General features: G+C 43.1%; 1 protein-coding gene across 13 annotated transcripts in view; it reads right to left on the bottom strand.

Moving 5' to 3' along the window:
* The window catches only part of MYRIP (myosin VIIA and Rab interacting protein), a 288,867-nt gene that overhangs the window by 210,161 nt on the left and 60,992 nt on the right, over positions 1-17,714 (bottom strand). For all 13 annotated transcript variants that reach the window (XM_058184056.1, XM_058184053.1, XM_058184060.1 and 10 more), the window contains exon 2: positions 3,581-3,736. In XM_058184056.1, the coding sequence (XP_058040039.1) occupies positions 3,581-3,690 (110 nt within the window). In that variant the 5' untranslated portion in view covers positions 3,691-3,736. The remainder of the gene's footprint in view (positions 1-3,580; positions 3,737-17,714) is intronic.

The following is a 17,714-nucleotide window of genomic DNA, read 5'->3' as shown; positions in this document are numbered from 1 at the left end:
CTTAAAACCCTGTTGCCTATCACACTCTTGGGCAAAGCATGTGAGCCATTTCCCCCTTTCAGTGGTCCATGAAAGTACATCTATAGTATGTAGATAATGAAGTTTTTACAGAACTATAGATATGTTCAGGTTGGGTGTGACAAGGAATGGCTGGGAAAGGAGGGGCCAGACGAGGCATCCCTTGATGTGAGTTGGCCACACCCATCCAATCACATGACCATCAAGCTATGCCCACTAAATAAACCACGCCCACAGAACCAGTAGTAATAATAATAATAAAAATATTAATAATAATATTTTAATTTGTATACCGCCCTTCTCCCGAAGGACTCAGGGCGGTGAACAGCCACAATAAAAACAACAATCAATAAATACAATACAAATAAAACAATAAATAAAAAACTTATTCAAATTTGGCCCAAAAATTTAAAATACACTTAAAACCCAAAAAACCAATTTAAAATTAAAAACAATAACAACATCTAAAAAATCTATGCCAGTCCTGCGTGGAAAAATAGGTACGTCTTCTGCTCGCAGCGGAAGGTCCGGAGGTCAGGAAGTTGTCGGAGTTCAGGGGGAAGTTCATTCCATAGGGTAGGAGCCCCCACAGAGAAGGCCCTTCCTCTGGGGGCCGCCAGCCGACATTGCTTGGCTGACAGCACCCTAAGGAGTCCCTCTCTGTGGGAGCGCACGGGTCGGTGGGAGGCAAACGGTGGCAATAGGCGGTCCCATAAATAACCCAGTCCTAAGCCATGGAGCGCTTTAAAGGTGGTAACCAGCACCTTGAAGTGCACCCGGAAGACCACAGGCAGCCAGTGCAGCTTGCGCAGGATTGGTGTTATATGGGAGCCGCGAGCAGCTCCCTCTATCACGTGCGCAGATGCATTCTGGACCAACTGGAGTCTCCGGGTGCTCTTCAAGGGGAGCCCCATGTAGAGAGCATTGCAGTAGTCCAGGTGAGAGGTAACAAGAGCATGAGTGACTGTGCATAAGGAATCCCAGTCAAGAAAGGGGCGCAATTGGCGAATCAGGTGTACCTGATAAAAAGCTCTCCTGGAGACTGTCGTCAAATGTTCTTCAAAAGACAACCACCTATCCAGGAGAACGCCTAAGTTGCGCACCCTCTCTATCGGGGCCAATGACTCGCCCTCAACAGTCAGCTGTGGTTGCAGCTGACTGTACCGGGATGCCGGCATCCACAGCCACTCCGTCTTGGAGGGGTTGAGCTTGAGCCTGTTTCTCCCCATCCAGACCCGTACAGCTTCCAGACACCAGGACAGCACTTCGACAGCTTCGTTGGGGTGGCCTGGGGTGGAAAAGTACAGCTGCGTGTCATCAGCGTACAGTTGATAACTCACCCCAAAGCCACTGATGATCTCACCCAGCGGCTTCATATAGATGTTGAACAGGAGGGGCAAGAGAATCGACCCCTGTGGCACCCCACACATGAGGCGCCTCACAGTCGATCTCTGCCCCCCTGCTAACACCGTCTGCGACCGGTCAGAGAGATAGGAGGAGAACCACCGAAAAACGGTGCCTCCCACTCCCAAACTCCCCAGCTGGCACAGCAGGATACTATGGTCGATGGTATCAAAAGCCGCTGAAAGGTCTAACAGGACCAGGGCAGAGGAATAACTCCTGTCCCGGGCCCTCCTGAGATCATCCACCAACGCGACCAAGGCTGTCTCTGTGCTGTATCCAGGTTGAAAACCGGACTGGAACGGGTCCAGATAGACCGTTTCATCCAGGAACTGGGGTAGCTGGCGTGCCACCACACTCTCTACAACCTTCGCCACAAAGCGAAGGTTGGAGATGGGACGGTAATTAGCTAAAATGGCTGGGTCCAGGGAAGGCTTCTTGAGGAGGGGTCTCACCACCGCCTCTTTCAAGGCGGAAGGAACAACACCCTCCAACAAAGAAGCATTAATAATTCCCTGGAGCCAGCCCCGTGTCACCTCCTGTGTGGCCAGCACCAACCAGGAGGGACACGGGTTCAATAAACATGTAGTAGCATTAAGCCTTCCCTGCAACCTGTCCACATCCTCAGGAGCCACAGGATCAAACTCATCCCAAACAATCTCAACAAGACAGGGCTCCAACGTCTCACCTGAATCTACCCAATTTTGGTCCAACCCATCCCAAAGCTGAGCGATTTTATCGTGCAGATACACACTAAAATCCTCGGCAAGTCCCTGAAGAGGGTCATCCCACACCTCCTGCTGCAGGAGAGAGGGGTCACCCGAAACAGGGCAGCTGGGCGGTTATCTGCCGATGCAATAAGGGAGGAAACGTAAGTACGCTTAGCCTCCCTCAATGCCACTAGGTAGGTCTGAATATATGACCTAACTAGTATCCGGTCAGCTTCGGAACGGCTGGACCTCCAGGCACTCTCTAGACGTCTTTTCCAGTGCTTCATCTCCCTCAGCTCCTCAGAAAACCAAAGAGCTGGTTAAGATCTGCGCCGGGTCAGAGGCCGCAAAGGCATGACATGGTCCAACGCCCCCATCATGGCCCGTTCCCAGGCCGCGACTAGTTCTCCGGCCGTGCCGTGGGCCAGATACTCAGGGAATGGCCCAAGCTCTGTCTGGAACCTCTCCGGGTCCATCAGGCGCCTGGGACGGAACCAACGCATTGGCCCCGTCAAAAAATTTTAGAATCCACCCCTGAATGGTAGCAATAACTTTCTGATCCTGCTTAAATGATTAGCCTTTTTAAAACTCTTGATACAATAATATGAATTGTTAGATTATGTTTCTGTGAGTAAAAACAAAATATAGACCTAAAACCAGAATAATTTTTATTAGGCATACTAACGGGGAAATACAATAAAATAATTCAATATTTAATGTTATATGTAATAATAGTTGCTAGAATTACGTACGCACAAAATTGGAAAAATGGAAGTTTACAGAGGAAATGGTAATAATGAAAATATTAGAATGTGCCAAAAAGAACAGGTTAACAATGGAAATTAAAGACAAAGGAGAAACAGAGTATTATTTAATATGGGACCTATGGTACAATTGGCTAGATTATAGATGCAAAGGTTAGAATATTAGTGATGAAAGAGAATCAATAAGCTAGAAACAAATACAGAAGAATACGAATGGTAAGCAATACTATTACTAGACTGTATATAATTGTAAATCAAAATATATAGAGTGATAAATGTATAGAGAATTATGTTATAACCATGGAAACAATAGATATACGTATGTTGTATAGTTTCTTTTTTTTTCTATGGACTATACTGTATGAATAAGAGGAAAATGGTTGTTAATTAGGATGTATAACATCATGTATATTTAAAAAGTATATAGCTTGAAATTGTGATGCAAAATGAAGGAAAATGTGCAATAAAATATTTTTTTTAATGAAAACAAAATATGTGTGTATAAAACGTATTTATTTGATGCCAATTTGCAAACCTTAGAATCAGCATTTTACTGGATTGTTTTCGTAAGCATCTAAAAAGGATTTAATTTATAATGCAGTACGTTCAGAGTATAAAACAGGGGATGCATAACAACAAATAAACAATTTTCTAATTTCTAAATAGTGATTTTGCCTTAATACTTACTTCAGTCTGTTGTCTTCTTTTTTGCGGAGGGTAAAATCTCGTTGGACCACTTGAATAAGATGTTCAGCTTCATCATCAGTCAGGTCAGACAAGTCTAGTTTTCTTCTCATATTTAGTTTCCTTCAATGAGCTCTGTTAATAAAAGTATCTAAACCCCTGAGACAAAGAGAAGGATGGAAGACAGAAAATAATGCAATTAGTGTATATTTAAAAACTTTGACAATTATTTAATTTCATGTTGTTCAGGAATGAAGACAATAACTAAATATAATTTACATATTAGTGAATTGTGCTTAGAATAACTTTAATTTCAGACCTACATCAACTAAGATTTTAGTTATATGATTAGTTGTATTAATATATTTTGCAGAAATTTAAATACTTATTGCTTAAAGAGATGAAAGAAAACTGTTAAATAGAATTTAAAATCTACATAGCAGGAACAAATAAGTACAGGTAGTTCTCAACTTACAGCAATTCATTTGGTGACCATTCCAAGTTACAATGTTACTAAAATATGTGATCTGTGACCGTTTTTCACATGAACATGGCAGCATTCAGATGTTTGGCAACTAATTCATATTTATGATAGCTGCAGTATTCCAAGGTTATGTGATTATCTTTTGTGACCCTCTGACAAGTAAAATCCATATTCATTTATCAACCATGTTACTAACTTAACAATTGCAGTGATTCACTTAACAAATATGGCAAGAAGGATGGCAAAATGGGTCAAAACAACTGTCTCACTTGGAAACAAAAATTTGGGGATCAATTTTGGTTGTAAATCAAGGACTACCTGTACTCATTTCATTCTCTTGCAGCACAATGGTTTTTTTACAAATTTTCTCTTCATTATAAAATGTATCCACAAACACCAAAAGAAGTCAGAAAATATGATGAAAATTCCTTAATTTCACAACACATGAATAGAATTAATCATAGTTTAACTAGGAAAGCTCAAAAAACACTAGAGAACACTAGAGAAATCATGGAAGCTTGGCATTTAGATAATTCAGCTCTCAACAAGTATATAGAGATAAACAATATTTACATACTATTCAAAAGAGATAATCAAAAGGCCAAAAAGTAAAGCAAAAGATCAAAAATTGCATCCAGTTTTGGTCGCCACGATGTAAAAAAGATGTTGAGACTCTAGAAAGAGTGCAGAGAAGAGCAACAAAGATGATTAGGGGACTGGAGGATAAAACATATGAAGAATGGTTGCAGGAACTGGGTATGTCTAGTTTAACAAAAAGAAGGACTAGGGGAGACATGATAGCTGTGTTCCAATATCTTAGGGGCTGCCACAAAGAAGAGGGGGTCAGACTGTTCACCAAAGCACCTGAGGGTAGAACAAGAAGCAATGGGTGGAAACTGATCAAAGAAAGAAGCAACTTAGAACTAAGGAGAAATTTCCTGACAGTTAGAACAATTAATAAGTGGAACGACTTGCCTTCAGAAGTTGTGAATGCTCCAACACTGGAAATTTTTAAGAAAATGTTGGATAACCATCTGACTGAGATGGTGTAGGGTTTCCTGCCTGGGCAGGGGGTTGGACTAGAAGGCCTCCAAGGTCCCTTCCAACTCTGATGTTATGTTATGTTAAAAAACACTTCTTAGCCAGCAATTAACACTCAGAGAAACAAAGATTAACATCAAGATTAATGTTAGCTAACAATCAAATAATAAAAAAAAATACGCAATGAGACAAGCAAGCTAACAATAAAGAATAGCCTAATCAAGTAACCACCAAGATCACTCCCAACAACACTGACAGACCAATCCATTAATATGTAAAAAGATACCAAACACCACTCACAACTAGCACTGATGATGTTATCTATATGTAATGAAATGCATGGAAGGAAGCAACCAAGCTCAGAGAGCATCAAGGATCCTACAACTCTTTCTTCTCTTCTCTTCTACTCTTAAATGTAGCTTAAATTGGGGTTTGAGGGGAATAGGATGCAAAGAGAAGTTCGAGAAGGAAAAATTGACACCAACATCAGCCTTTTTAAAAACCACACACACACACACACACACACACACACACACACACACACACACACACATTTATTCTGCTTAACAATAAATTATGGCATTTCAAGATGATTAATGCTCTTCCAACTATTGTCCTCCAACCAGCATTCTTTGAATACAAACAAGAATTATTTTAAAGAATCAGGAATTAGATTCTAATATTCAGATCTCAATGTGGTGGGATGTTATTATTATTTGGGCAGCACATTAGTTATGTAATTTTCTTCCCACCCATATAATGTTAAATTCATACATACATTTACAGCTCCATTCAGTTTTGAACTGAAGTAACAGCTGAGAGATATTTTCAAAATACTTTTTTTATAATATATTTTCAAATGATAATGTAATCTGCATTTTTGAATTCTCATTCAGGATTCCAGATAGCTTCCCAACAATATATTACTCTGATTGATTTCCTTACATCGGAACATCAGCATTTCTTCACCATTGTACATGTTAAGTCTTCAGAGTATGTCTGGATTGCAATACAGATTTGATTACACAATAATTCCTTCTTGGAAAATTATTATTAGTGTAATGTATTTGAACTTTAGGAGGGAAGTTTGGGCGGGAACAAGCACGTTGCTGATTGGTTGAAGCTCCAGCTAAAACAGTATTTAAAGAGGGGTTTTGCCTGTTGTTTGTTGCTGGGATCATAATAAACTAAAGAGCTGTTGTCACTCATACCGTCTCCTGCCTCTTCATTGCCCGAACCTAACATTGGCGACGAGGATGGGATGTTGAGGCAGTGAGATAGGAAAAGAGCTGAAGGAGTAAAGAATTCTCAAACCCAGCCAGTATCGAGAGCAGACACCGAGCTATACACCGCCAGCGCCATTTGACCCAGCAAAGGAGAAATGGGGGTCGTACATGGCTCGCTTCGAGTGTTTCCTCGAAGCAAATGAACTGCAAGGAGTCTCGGATAATCGGAAACACACTTACTTCCTGAGCCACTGCGGACCAGAAATCTTCGATACCGCCGAGTCGCTGTCGGAACCGACGCCGGTACAATCGGTACCATGGCAAACGCTGCAAACAACACTGCAAGCACACTATGCGCCAGTGCCATCAAGTTTGTTCAACGGTTCGAGTTGAGGCAAAGGACACAGCGAGAGGGCGAATCGATAAGCGTGTACATGGCCGCATTAAGGAAAGCCGCGAACCACTGTGAGTACAGAGATTTGGAGGACTCCCTACTCGAACAACTCATTTGTGGGGTCAGGGACATCCGACTACAAAGGCGGCTGCTATCCAAAAGCAACCTAACCCTGGCGATTGCATTGGATGAGGCCAGGGCACACGAGATGTCCACCAAAGCGGCGGAAACCTTACAAAAGCCGAAAACGCCGAGTGCTGGGGCGAAAACAACGCCGGTCCACAGTGAGGAAGTCCAGGCCGAAACAGACGGTGAGGAAGAGGAAGAGGTTTTCCACACCGGGAGGTCAGAGAGAGGCGACCGGGACGAATGTGTGAGTTGCGGGGGCCAACACCAACGACAAAATTGCAGGTTCAAAGACACAATTTGTCGGTGATGTGAAAAGAAAGGACACATAGCCCAGGCCTGTCGAGCCTCCCAACCGTCCCGTCAGAAATTCAAACCAACCAATCAGAGCACCGGAGCAACGAAGCGGCCAGGGATTGGTCCATTCAAAAAGGGCACGAAGTTAAATCAGACCACTGTAAGAGTGGGCCACGCATTGACACGACTAGAAAAGAAGATATTCACCAAGACATACATTGAAGGGGTGCTGTGCAAAATGGAGGTGGACACCAGCTCATCAATCACAATTATGTCTTGGGACACCATCGCGAGGGACCTGCCCGACATCGCGAAACGCCAGCTGCAAACCCAAAAGCTGAGAGTGCAAGACTACCAGGGAAACCGGATCCCTGTTCGAGGAGTTACGTCCGTCAGAGTGAAATATGGACAATTCAAGAAAACTCTGCCGATCACCATCGTAGATGGAACCCTACCGAGTTTGCTAGGACTGGACTGGTTCAGAGCTTTGGGCATGGAAGTAACCGGGGTTCACAGCAGTGGAGTCAACCTGAAGGATGAACTGCTGAAGGAATTCAAGGATGTCTTCCAGGACTGCCTGGGCAAGTACGTAGGGACCCCTATTTCGTTTAATTTGGATCCCCAGGTGGCCCCCATTAGGTTAAAGGCTAGGAGGGTCCCTTTCACCCTTAAGCCCAAGATTGACAGGGAACTAGACAAACTAGTAAACCAGTGAATACTAGTCCCTGTCGACCATGCAAAATGGGAGACACCCATAGTGACCCCAGTCAAACCGGACGGATCAGTCCAGATTTGCGCAGATTACAAGGCAACCCTCAACAAAGCGTTGCAAAAGAGTGCATACCCCGTTCCCGTAGTGCAACATTTGTTGCACTCGTTAGGGCAAGGACAGGTTTTCGCCAAACTCAATCTGGCTCAAGCCTACCAACAATTACCAGTAGACAACAGTACAGCCGAGGTGCAGACAATTGTAACACATCGAGGCGCCTTTAAGTGCACTCGACTCCAGTTTGGAGTCAGCGTAGCCCCAGGGTTGTTCCAAAACCTAATGGAACGGCTGCTACAGGGAATACCGGGGGTAGTGCCATATTTCGACGACGTACTAGTGTCAGCAGAGAACTTAGATGAACTAAGGGTCAAACTACGGAAGGTTTTGGGCATTTTCAGGTCTGCAGGACTTAAGGTTAAACTTAACAAATGCCAGATAGGAGTCGAATCTGTAGAATTCCTAGGGTACAGGATAGACAGAGAAGGCATCCACCCCACGAAGAGCAAAGTGCAAGCCATTAGAAAGGCTCCAGCTACTAAAAATAAGACTGAGCTACAGGCATTTTTAGGCTTGTAAACTTCTATGCAATTTTCTTGCGAAATAAGGCAACAGTAGCCGAACCGCTTCATAAACTGCTAGCGAAAAAAGCTGTTTGGTCGTGGGGCAAGGCCGAAGCTAGGGCATTCGAGGGTGTTAAGAATCTCTTGTCCAGCGATAGTTTACTCATCCAGTATAATGGGACATTACCACTAGTATTACTTTGTGATGCATCGCCCTACGGGGTAGGGGCTGTCCTCAGCCATAGACTATCAAACGGATCGGAGGCCCCCATAGCATATTTCTCCTGCACGATGTCTGCAGCAGAAAGGAACTACAGCCAACTAGATAGAGAAGCCCTGGCCATAGTGTCGGGGGTTAAGAAATTCCACGAGTACCTATTTGGGCGGGAATTCGAAATAGTCACGGACCATAGACCCTTACTGGGACTTTTAGCAGGCGACCGACCAACACCGGTTGCACTTTCACCCAGGCTGACCCGTTGGACCATTTTTATAGCAGCATATTCGTACAAATTGCTCCACCGCCCGGGCAAGGATTTAGGGCATGCGGATGCTCTAAGTAGATGCCCTTTACCAGAGACTATCGAAGACCCAACCCCGGGAATACCCGTCCTACTAATTGACTCTTTGGACTCTGGCCCAGTCACGTCTAAGGAAGTGGCTAAGGCATCTTACAAGGATATTATCATAAGGACTGTGATTGGTTGGGTACCGAGGGGATGGCCCGCTGCACCAGGAGAGTGTTTCAAAGACTTTACAAAAAAACATTCGGAATTGTCGGTACAAGGGGGGGATAGAGTGGTTATCCCGGAAAAATTACGGGGGCATGTGTTGGAACTGTTGCATGTGGGCCACCCGGGGATAGTGAGGATGAAGAGTTTAGCGAGGAGCTATATATGGTGGCCACTGATGGATAATGCTATTAGCGACAGGGTAGGAAAATGCCAAGCCTGCCAAGAATCAAGGCCACTACCCCCTACAGCCCCCATAAGGGAATGGGAGAAACCCCAGGGCCCATGGTCCAGGATTCACATAGATTTCGCCTGGCCGTTCCATGGGCAGATCTTTTTAATCGTGGTAGATGCCTACTCAAAATGGTTAAAAATCATACCTATGAAAACCACAACAGCTGAAGCAGTAAGCACAGTCCTGAGGCATCTGTTTGTAACACACGGGCTGCCCGATATCCTAGTATCCGACAATGGCCCACAATTCACGGCAACCCAGTTCGATGGGTATTTAGCGGAAGAGGGCATCCGACATGTCCTCTCGGCGCCTTTCCACCCGGCGACGAACGGACTTGCAGAACGTTTCGTTCGGAGCGCCAAGAAAGCGCTATCGAGGATAAGTCCAGGAGATTGGCAAACCAAAATTGATATCTTCCTGGCAGTCCAACATAGAACCCCTTGTGTGGCAACTGGCCACAGCCCATCAGAACTATTGATGGGTAGGAAGCTCAGGTGCCCCTTGGATTGATTAAACCCAACATACACCCGACGGGTTCAGAGGTATAAGGGAAAAAACCAGAGAAATGACAACAGGTGACCCCGTATGGGCACATAACTATAGTGAAGGCCCAGTGTGGTTAAAAGGAACAATTATAGGGATAACCGGGCTGAAATCATATGTAGTAGACATGGGGGATGGCCGAGTATGGAGACGCCACATAGATCAATTAAGAAAAAGAGCACCAGACAATCCAGAAACCAAACAGCCAGACCCTGACTACCCAATATTTGAACCAACAGCTAACTCAAACCTGAGGCGAGCGGAAGACTTATCTGAGTCCGAAAAAGTCCAGCGACGCCAACCGGCTCCTCCTGAAGACAGCAGGGACGACTCTGCAAATAATCCAGGGCTGGACGGCCCAGAGGAGGAGCTGGGAGGAACAAACAGTCCCTCCGATCAGCTCGACTCACTCCCAGGGAATGAATTGCGCAGGTCAGAAAGAGTTAGGAGACGCCCTGTCTACCTGCGTGACTACGTGGAAAAATAACATGCAAATTCTATGTAAATATTGGTACAATGCGTTCTGGTAGGGAAGGAGTTTAATGTATTTGAACTTTAGGAGAGAAGTTTGGGCGGGAACAAGCACGTTGCTGATTGGTTGAAGCTCCAGCTAAAACAGTATTTAAAGCGGGGTTTTGCCTGTTGTTTGTTGCTGGGACCACAATAAACTAAAGAGCTGTTGTCACTCATACCGTCTCCTGCCTCTTCATTGCCCGAACCTAACAATTAGCATACAGAATATAGTACAATTGCAAAATTATATTCAGATTCCAGGGATCTAGAAAAAGTATCACATGTGCAATCGACGAAGCTATCAACTATAGTGATAAAAAAACAAGAACTTTGTTAAAAGATTCAACATTATATTCTGCAGATTAAGTACCCTGTTTACCCCAAAATACGACATACTCAGAAAGTAAGTCCTAGCTTGATTTTTACACATGCACCCAATATAAACCCTACCCCCAAAATAAGTCCTAATTAAGACCCCGCCCACTACGTCTCCTCCCTCATTGCGTCGGCAGATAACCGCCCGGCCGCCCTGTTTCAGGTTACTCACTCGCTCCTTCAACAGGGAGAGCGGGATGACCCGTTGCAGGGACGTGCTTAGGAGTTTTGTGGTTATCTATACGACAAAATCGTTCAGCTTCGGGACGGTCTGGACCAAAATTGGGTAGATCCAGGTGGGATGTCAGAGAGCCGTCTTGTTGAGACTATTTGGGATGAGTTTGACCCTGTGGCTCCCGAGGACATGGACAGGTTGCTGGGTAGGTTGAACGCCACCACATGTTTACTGGACCCGTGTCCCTCCTGGTTGGTGCTGGCCGCACAGGAGGTGACACGAGGCTGGCTCCAGGGGATTACGAATGCTTCTTTGTTGGAGGGGGTCTTTCCGGCCGCCTTGAAGGAGGCGGTGGTGAGGCCTCTCCTCAAGAAGCCTTCCCTGGACCCAGCTGTTTTAGGTAATTATTGTCCGGTCTCCAACCTTTGCTTCGCGGCGAAGGTTGTAGAGAGTGTGGTGGCGTGCCAGCTACCCCAACACCTGGAGGAAACTGTCTATCTAGACCCGTTCCAGTCCGGCTTTCGGCCCGGTTACAGCACTGAGACGGCTTTGGTCGCATTGGTGGATGATCTCTGGAGGGCCAGGGATAGGGGTTACTCCTCTGCCTTGGTCCTATTAGACCTCTCAGCGGCTTTTGATACCATCGACCATGGTATCCTGCTGCACCGGTTGGAGGGATTGGGAGTGGGAGGCACCGTTCATCGGTGGTTCTCTTCCTATCTCTCCGATCGGTCGCAGACGGTGTTGGCAGGGGGGCAGAGGTCGGCCCCGAGACGCCTTACTTGTGGGGTGCCTCAGGGGTCGATTCTCTCGCCCCTCTTGTTCAACATCTATATGAAGCCACTGGGTGAGATCATCAGTGGTTTCGGTGTGAGGTACCAGCTGTACGCTGACGACACTCAGCTGTACTTTTCCACACCGGACCATCCCAACGAAGCCATCGAGGTGTTGTCCCAGTGTCTGGAAGCCGTACGGGTCTGGATGAGGAGAAACAGGCTCAAGCTCAATCCACCAAGACAGAGTGGCTGTGGATGCCGGCATCCCGGTACAGTCAGCTGCAGCCGCGGCTGACTGTTGGGGGCGAGTCATTGGCCCCAATGGAGAGGGTGCGCAACTTGGGCGTCCTTCTGGATGGACGGCTGTCCAAGAAGCATGGCTGCAAGAAACAAGGCAGCTCCTAAAGCGAGCATAGATCAGTTCTTTCACATTAGGCAAGGTAGCTCTTAAAGGGAGGGCAGATCAGCTGTTTCGCATTAGGCAAGGAGGCTTCTAAAGCAGCTGCAGATCAGCTGTTTTGCAGAGGCCATGCAGGCCGGAGGGGCAGCTCACCTGCACTCTCCCCACACACAGGAAAAAATGGGGAGGAATAAGACCTCCCCCAAAAAAAGACCTGGTCCCCTTTTTTTGTGATCCAGAAAATATAAGACCAGGTCTTACTTTTGGGGAAACACAGATATAAACTGTGATTTCTCTCAAAAACTAGGGAATTTTGCCTTACACAATGTAAGCCGCCCTGAGTCTTTGGAGAAGGGCGGGATATAAATTCAAAAAAAAAAAAAATTCAGCTTATCTTTCTTTGTGAAGGAAGTAGTTCAGATTTGTTCAAGCAAAAAAATATAGGCAATTATATACAAGATAAAATTAGTATTTTAATATTTGGAATTTTAATTGAGAAATATTTTTAGCCAAAAATTCCAAAAAGGCTTGGTGATAAATTTGCATAAACAGAGAGAATTTGAAAGAGAATCTCAAAGTCATTGATTTATTAAAGCAATTGCAGAATTATATTCCAAATATGAAAGAGAAAATATAAAACAATTAGTCCCTTTTAATAATTTAAACAATACAGCCAAAAGATGAACAGAGGTAGAGAAAATATAATAAGGTCTTTGGACTACCAGTCGTTTAAAAGCAATTGTATCCATTGGAAAAATAAGAGTAACACTAAAGCTATTTCAAAGAATTTATACACATTATAGGCAAGCAGCTGGGTCTTCTATAGGACACTGTCCTGTCTCCCATAGAATGTCTATGTTGGGAATATATAAGACTTGTAAGAAATTAAACTATCATTTACATTTGATGACAGTTGACCTTAATGGCAACTCCATATAGAATAGAATAGAATAGAATAGAATAGAATAGAATAGAATAGAATAGAATAGAATAGAATAGAATAGAATTTTTTATTGGCCAAGTGTGATTGGACACACAAGGAATTTGTCTTGGTGCATATGCTCTCAGTGTACATAAAAGAAAAGAAAAGATCATCAAGGTACAACATTTACAACAAAAATGATGGTCAATATATCAATATAAATCATAAGGATTGCCAGCAACAAAGTTACAGTCATACAGTCATAAGTGGAAAGAGATTGGTGATGGGAATGATGAGAAGATTAATAGTAGTGCAGATTTAGTAAATAGTTTGACAGTGTTGAGGGAATTATTTGTTTAGCAGAGTGATGGCCTTTGGGAAAAAACTGTTCTTGTGTCTTGTTCCGGTGTGCAGTGCTCTATAGCGTCGTTTTGAGGGTAAGAGTTGAAACAGTTTATGTCCAGGATGTGCGGGATCTGTAAATATTTTCACGGCCCTCTTCTTGATTTGATATAGGAAAGTATATGAGTCTTTTTAGTATTTAAAAAAACAAAGAAAAGAATTGAAGCTTTCTGTAAAGAGTAATTCTACTCTTAGAACATGTAAGGGAGTAATAAAACAAAATACTCTTTTAACCTAACCTTTGATGTCATCACTCCCTAATTATCTACAGGAAGTAAATTTCTTGAAGATTAAAACCATATTTATTCATCAGAGCAGATTTTCCTCTTTCCACAATTTGACAAATATTCATCAAACTCATTTAAGAAACTTTCCAGATCCTTCAAACATAAAGTGAATAAAATAGGAGCACCCATACCCTTCTTGCTAGGCTCAAAGTAAGTGACTGGCCCAAGATCAACCTGGTTTTGTTTTTAAAGCAGAACTAGAATTTGTGATCTCCGTGTTTCTAACCTGGTGCCACAATCTAGAAGTATTTTAGTTACTTTTTTTACAGTCTTACATCTATTTTGGAAGGATTAACACTGATCAGGGCTTCAATAAGCTACACCATATCTAAGCTCAATAGGTACATTTTACTATTTATCCCTAGGAATAGAATTAAAAGCTGCCTTCAAATCTATGAATTTTCCTAGAGTTTACCCTATTCAGAGAGCTTTCAGAACAGCCATGCTGATCTTACAGAAAACACAATTGCTTTAAAAAGGAATGGCTCACACAATGTCCTTTGTAAAGTATCATTTTCTAATGCTTTGCACAACCATGCTATGCTCGACTATTTAGTACAATTACTAAAATATCCATATCAAATGTTATGATTATTTCATGATTTTTAGTTATTTCCAAAGCAATTCTACATTTCATATCTACGGGACCGCCTTCTGCCGCCGTTTGCCTCCCATCGTCCTGTGCGCTCTCACAGGGAGGGACTCCTCAGGGTGCCGTCAGCCAAGCATTGCCGGCTGGCGACCCCCAGGGGAAGGGCCTTTTTTGTGGGGGCTTCTACCCTCTGGAACGAACTCCCCCTGGGACTCCGTCAACTTCCCGACCTTCGGACCTTTCGCCGTGAGCTGAAGACATATTTATTTCGTCAAGCAGGACTGGCATAGGATTTTAGAATTTTAATTCTTGTTATTGGGGTTTTAATTCAATTGATTTTATTGTTTATATGTATTTTATATAGGGCCGTATTTGATAGGTTTTTTAATTATTGTTTTATTATATTTATTACTATGGTTTTATATGGCTGTTAACCACCCTGAGTCCTTCGGGAGAAGGGCGGTATAAAAATCTAATTAAATAAATAAATAAATAAATAAAAAATATATCTTACTGTTTTCCAATCCCATTTTCTCTTTCTCTAAATACTTTGGTAGAACTACAAGTCTCATATGATAAAGAAACTGCTGGTTTTTCACAAGGCTGCAATTATGCTAATCTAGAATTGATAAACACATGCCACTATTCTAATAACTATTATCTTAGCAGTTCTATTTCCATATTTCCCTGTCTTTAAAGCATTTTCATTCCCTTTCTCCATTCCAGTAATAAGTGTTAAGATGTTTAAGATACCACAATACTTTTTAATGAATATTAAAATATTATCAAATCTAAATTAAATATCATAAATAATAAGTTTGTTAATGGCTTTCATCCACTTCTTCACCAGTTGTATTTGCTTAAGACAAGCAACCTCAGAATTATAATTCCATTAGGAAGACTTAAATTTATATTTCCCATTTTATTTAATGTTATTCACTATTGATTAAAAATTTATAGAACAAACTTTTTAGATTCCCTAATCTGTACTTCTTTTGATAATATCCATGCATTTTTGACTATATAAAACTATAACCTGATTTTATTGGGAAAGATTTGATTAACTATCATTTGAATAGAATCTATTGTAATGTCTTGGAGAAAATGTTTGGGTTGTAAAATAAGACATGGAAATGATGCTGGAGGGGAACATAACAATGATGGAACTAATGCAAGTGCTTAAAAAACAGAAAAGTGGAAAAGCACCTGACCCAGATGGATTGCCAGCTGAATATTGTGACTTTTCAAGAACAGTTGAGCCTTCCACTATTAGAGGTCATGAATGAAGTGATGCTAAAGGGAAAAATACCAGAGACCTGGGCAGAGGCCTACATTACGCTTATCCCGAAAGATGATAAGGGGACACTGATTAAATTAAATTAAAAACTATAGACCAATATCTCTGTTAAACTCGGATTATAACATTTTTGCTTTAAAGTTGGCAGAAAGACTTAGATGACATTTGAATGAGTTTATACATCCTGATTAAAATGGATTTCTGCCTAAAAGACATATCAAAAATAATATGAGAATAATATTGGATACTTTAGAATATTATGAGGCTCATCCTGAAAAGCAGATGGTGTTGATTTTTTTGGATGCACAAAAAGCCTTTGACAATGTTAATTGGCATTTTATTCTTCTACAACTGGAAAAAATGGGCTTTGGTGAAATGTTTATCAAAGCAATAGAAGCCATATACCATAAACAAATAAGGTTATGATAAATGACGAATCAACTGAAGTGATTCAAATTAAAAAAGGGACAAAACAAGGTTGCCTACTGTCACTGCTGCTGTTTGTGCTGACATTGGAAGTATTAAATAGAAGTGTCAGAGAGGAAAGAGAGATAAAAGATATGAAAATTCAAAAGGAAGAATATAAACTTCAAGCCTTTGCTGGATTTGGTTTTTATTATTGAGGATCCATTAGAATCTATAATTTGCTTGATAGATAAAATAGGAGAATTTGGGAAAGCTGCAGACTTGAAAATTAATAAAGATAAAACGAAGATTTTGACAAAAAAATATGTTAATGAAGCAAAAAACTGAATTGGCAGAACGCTCAGAGATGCAGATTACAAATAAAGTTAAATATTTGGGGATATATTTAACTGCAAGGTGCAACACGTTGAAAGAGAACAATTATAGTAGACTCAAACAGCAGATTGTGACAGATCTGGCAAAATGGGAACATTTGCAATGTTATTTACTATTGATTAAAAATTTCTAGAACAATCTTTTTAGATTTCCTAATCTGTACTTCTTTTGACAATATCCATGCATTTGTGACTATGTAAAACTATAACCTGATTTTAATGGGAAAGCATTGATTAACTATCATTTGAATAGAATCTATTGTGATGTCTTGGAAAAAATGTTTGGGTTGTAAAATAAGCAACAGGGCTTATTTTGGGGGGATGTCTTGTTTTTTCCCATGTACAGCAGGCAGTGAGTACGCAGAAGTGGGGTGGGATGGTGTTTGGTATAAACAGTGGGGCATAGCCTGCACGTGGGGTAAAGATATAGAACTTCGGTGAACGAGCCAACCTTGAAGCATGGGTTTGGGCCAACTATGACAAAAGAGTTTGGGCGGGGGATGCACTTGCTTTTCCTGTGCCAGGCTGGCCCCCGCAACACCAGGGCAGCTCTGCTGGGCAGGGGCAGGAAGGGCACCAAGGCAGAGACAGACAGGGCAAAGGATGGGGGGGGCTTTGCACCAGGGACACTGAGGGACCACCCTGAGTAGTGAGCAGAGACAGCAGCCTAGGACGAAAGCACCAGAGAAATCCCAGAGGGTCAGGGAGGACACTGAAGTGAGAGGGTATCCTGCCTACAGTGCCTGTGCCAGCTCATCCTTCCCCGCCAGAGCCGGAGTGTTGCTGTACTTCAGCAGATGCCAGCCATGCCCTCTGGCAGGCCTAGGTAGCTGCTGGAGAGAGATGGGCCTGTTTCAGCACCTGGAGCTCTTGGGGGTTTCCTTGCCACAAGGTGAGGTGAGGCAGGTGGGGGGATGGAGCTGCAAATGCATCCTAGACCTGCACACCTCAGGGCTCCTGCAGTCAGACCACTCCCCACTCAGTGACCTTCCCCCATCTCTTCCCTTTCACTCCCCTCTCAAGCCAGACTGCCATGCTGCGGAGGATGGGCAGGGGAGGCTCGGTCCCCTTAACCAGCTCCCCTCTGCCATTTTGGAGCCAGGCGAAAGTGACAGCAAAAGGCCTCCGTTTCCATTGCACATCAGCCGCATCTGCTGCTGGAGTGGCTTTCTTGAGTCCCCACCCCCCTGCC

Source organism: Ahaetulla prasina, chromosome 4, assembly GCF_028640845.1.
Source record: "Ahaetulla prasina isolate Xishuangbanna chromosome 4, ASM2864084v1, whole genome shotgun sequence".
Classification (NCBI taxonomy): domain Eukaryota; kingdom Metazoa; phylum Chordata; class Lepidosauria; order Squamata; family Colubridae; genus Ahaetulla; species Ahaetulla prasina.
The sequence above is the reverse complement of the archived record's forward strand: the minus strand, read 5'-3'. Positions and strand labels throughout refer to the sequence as shown.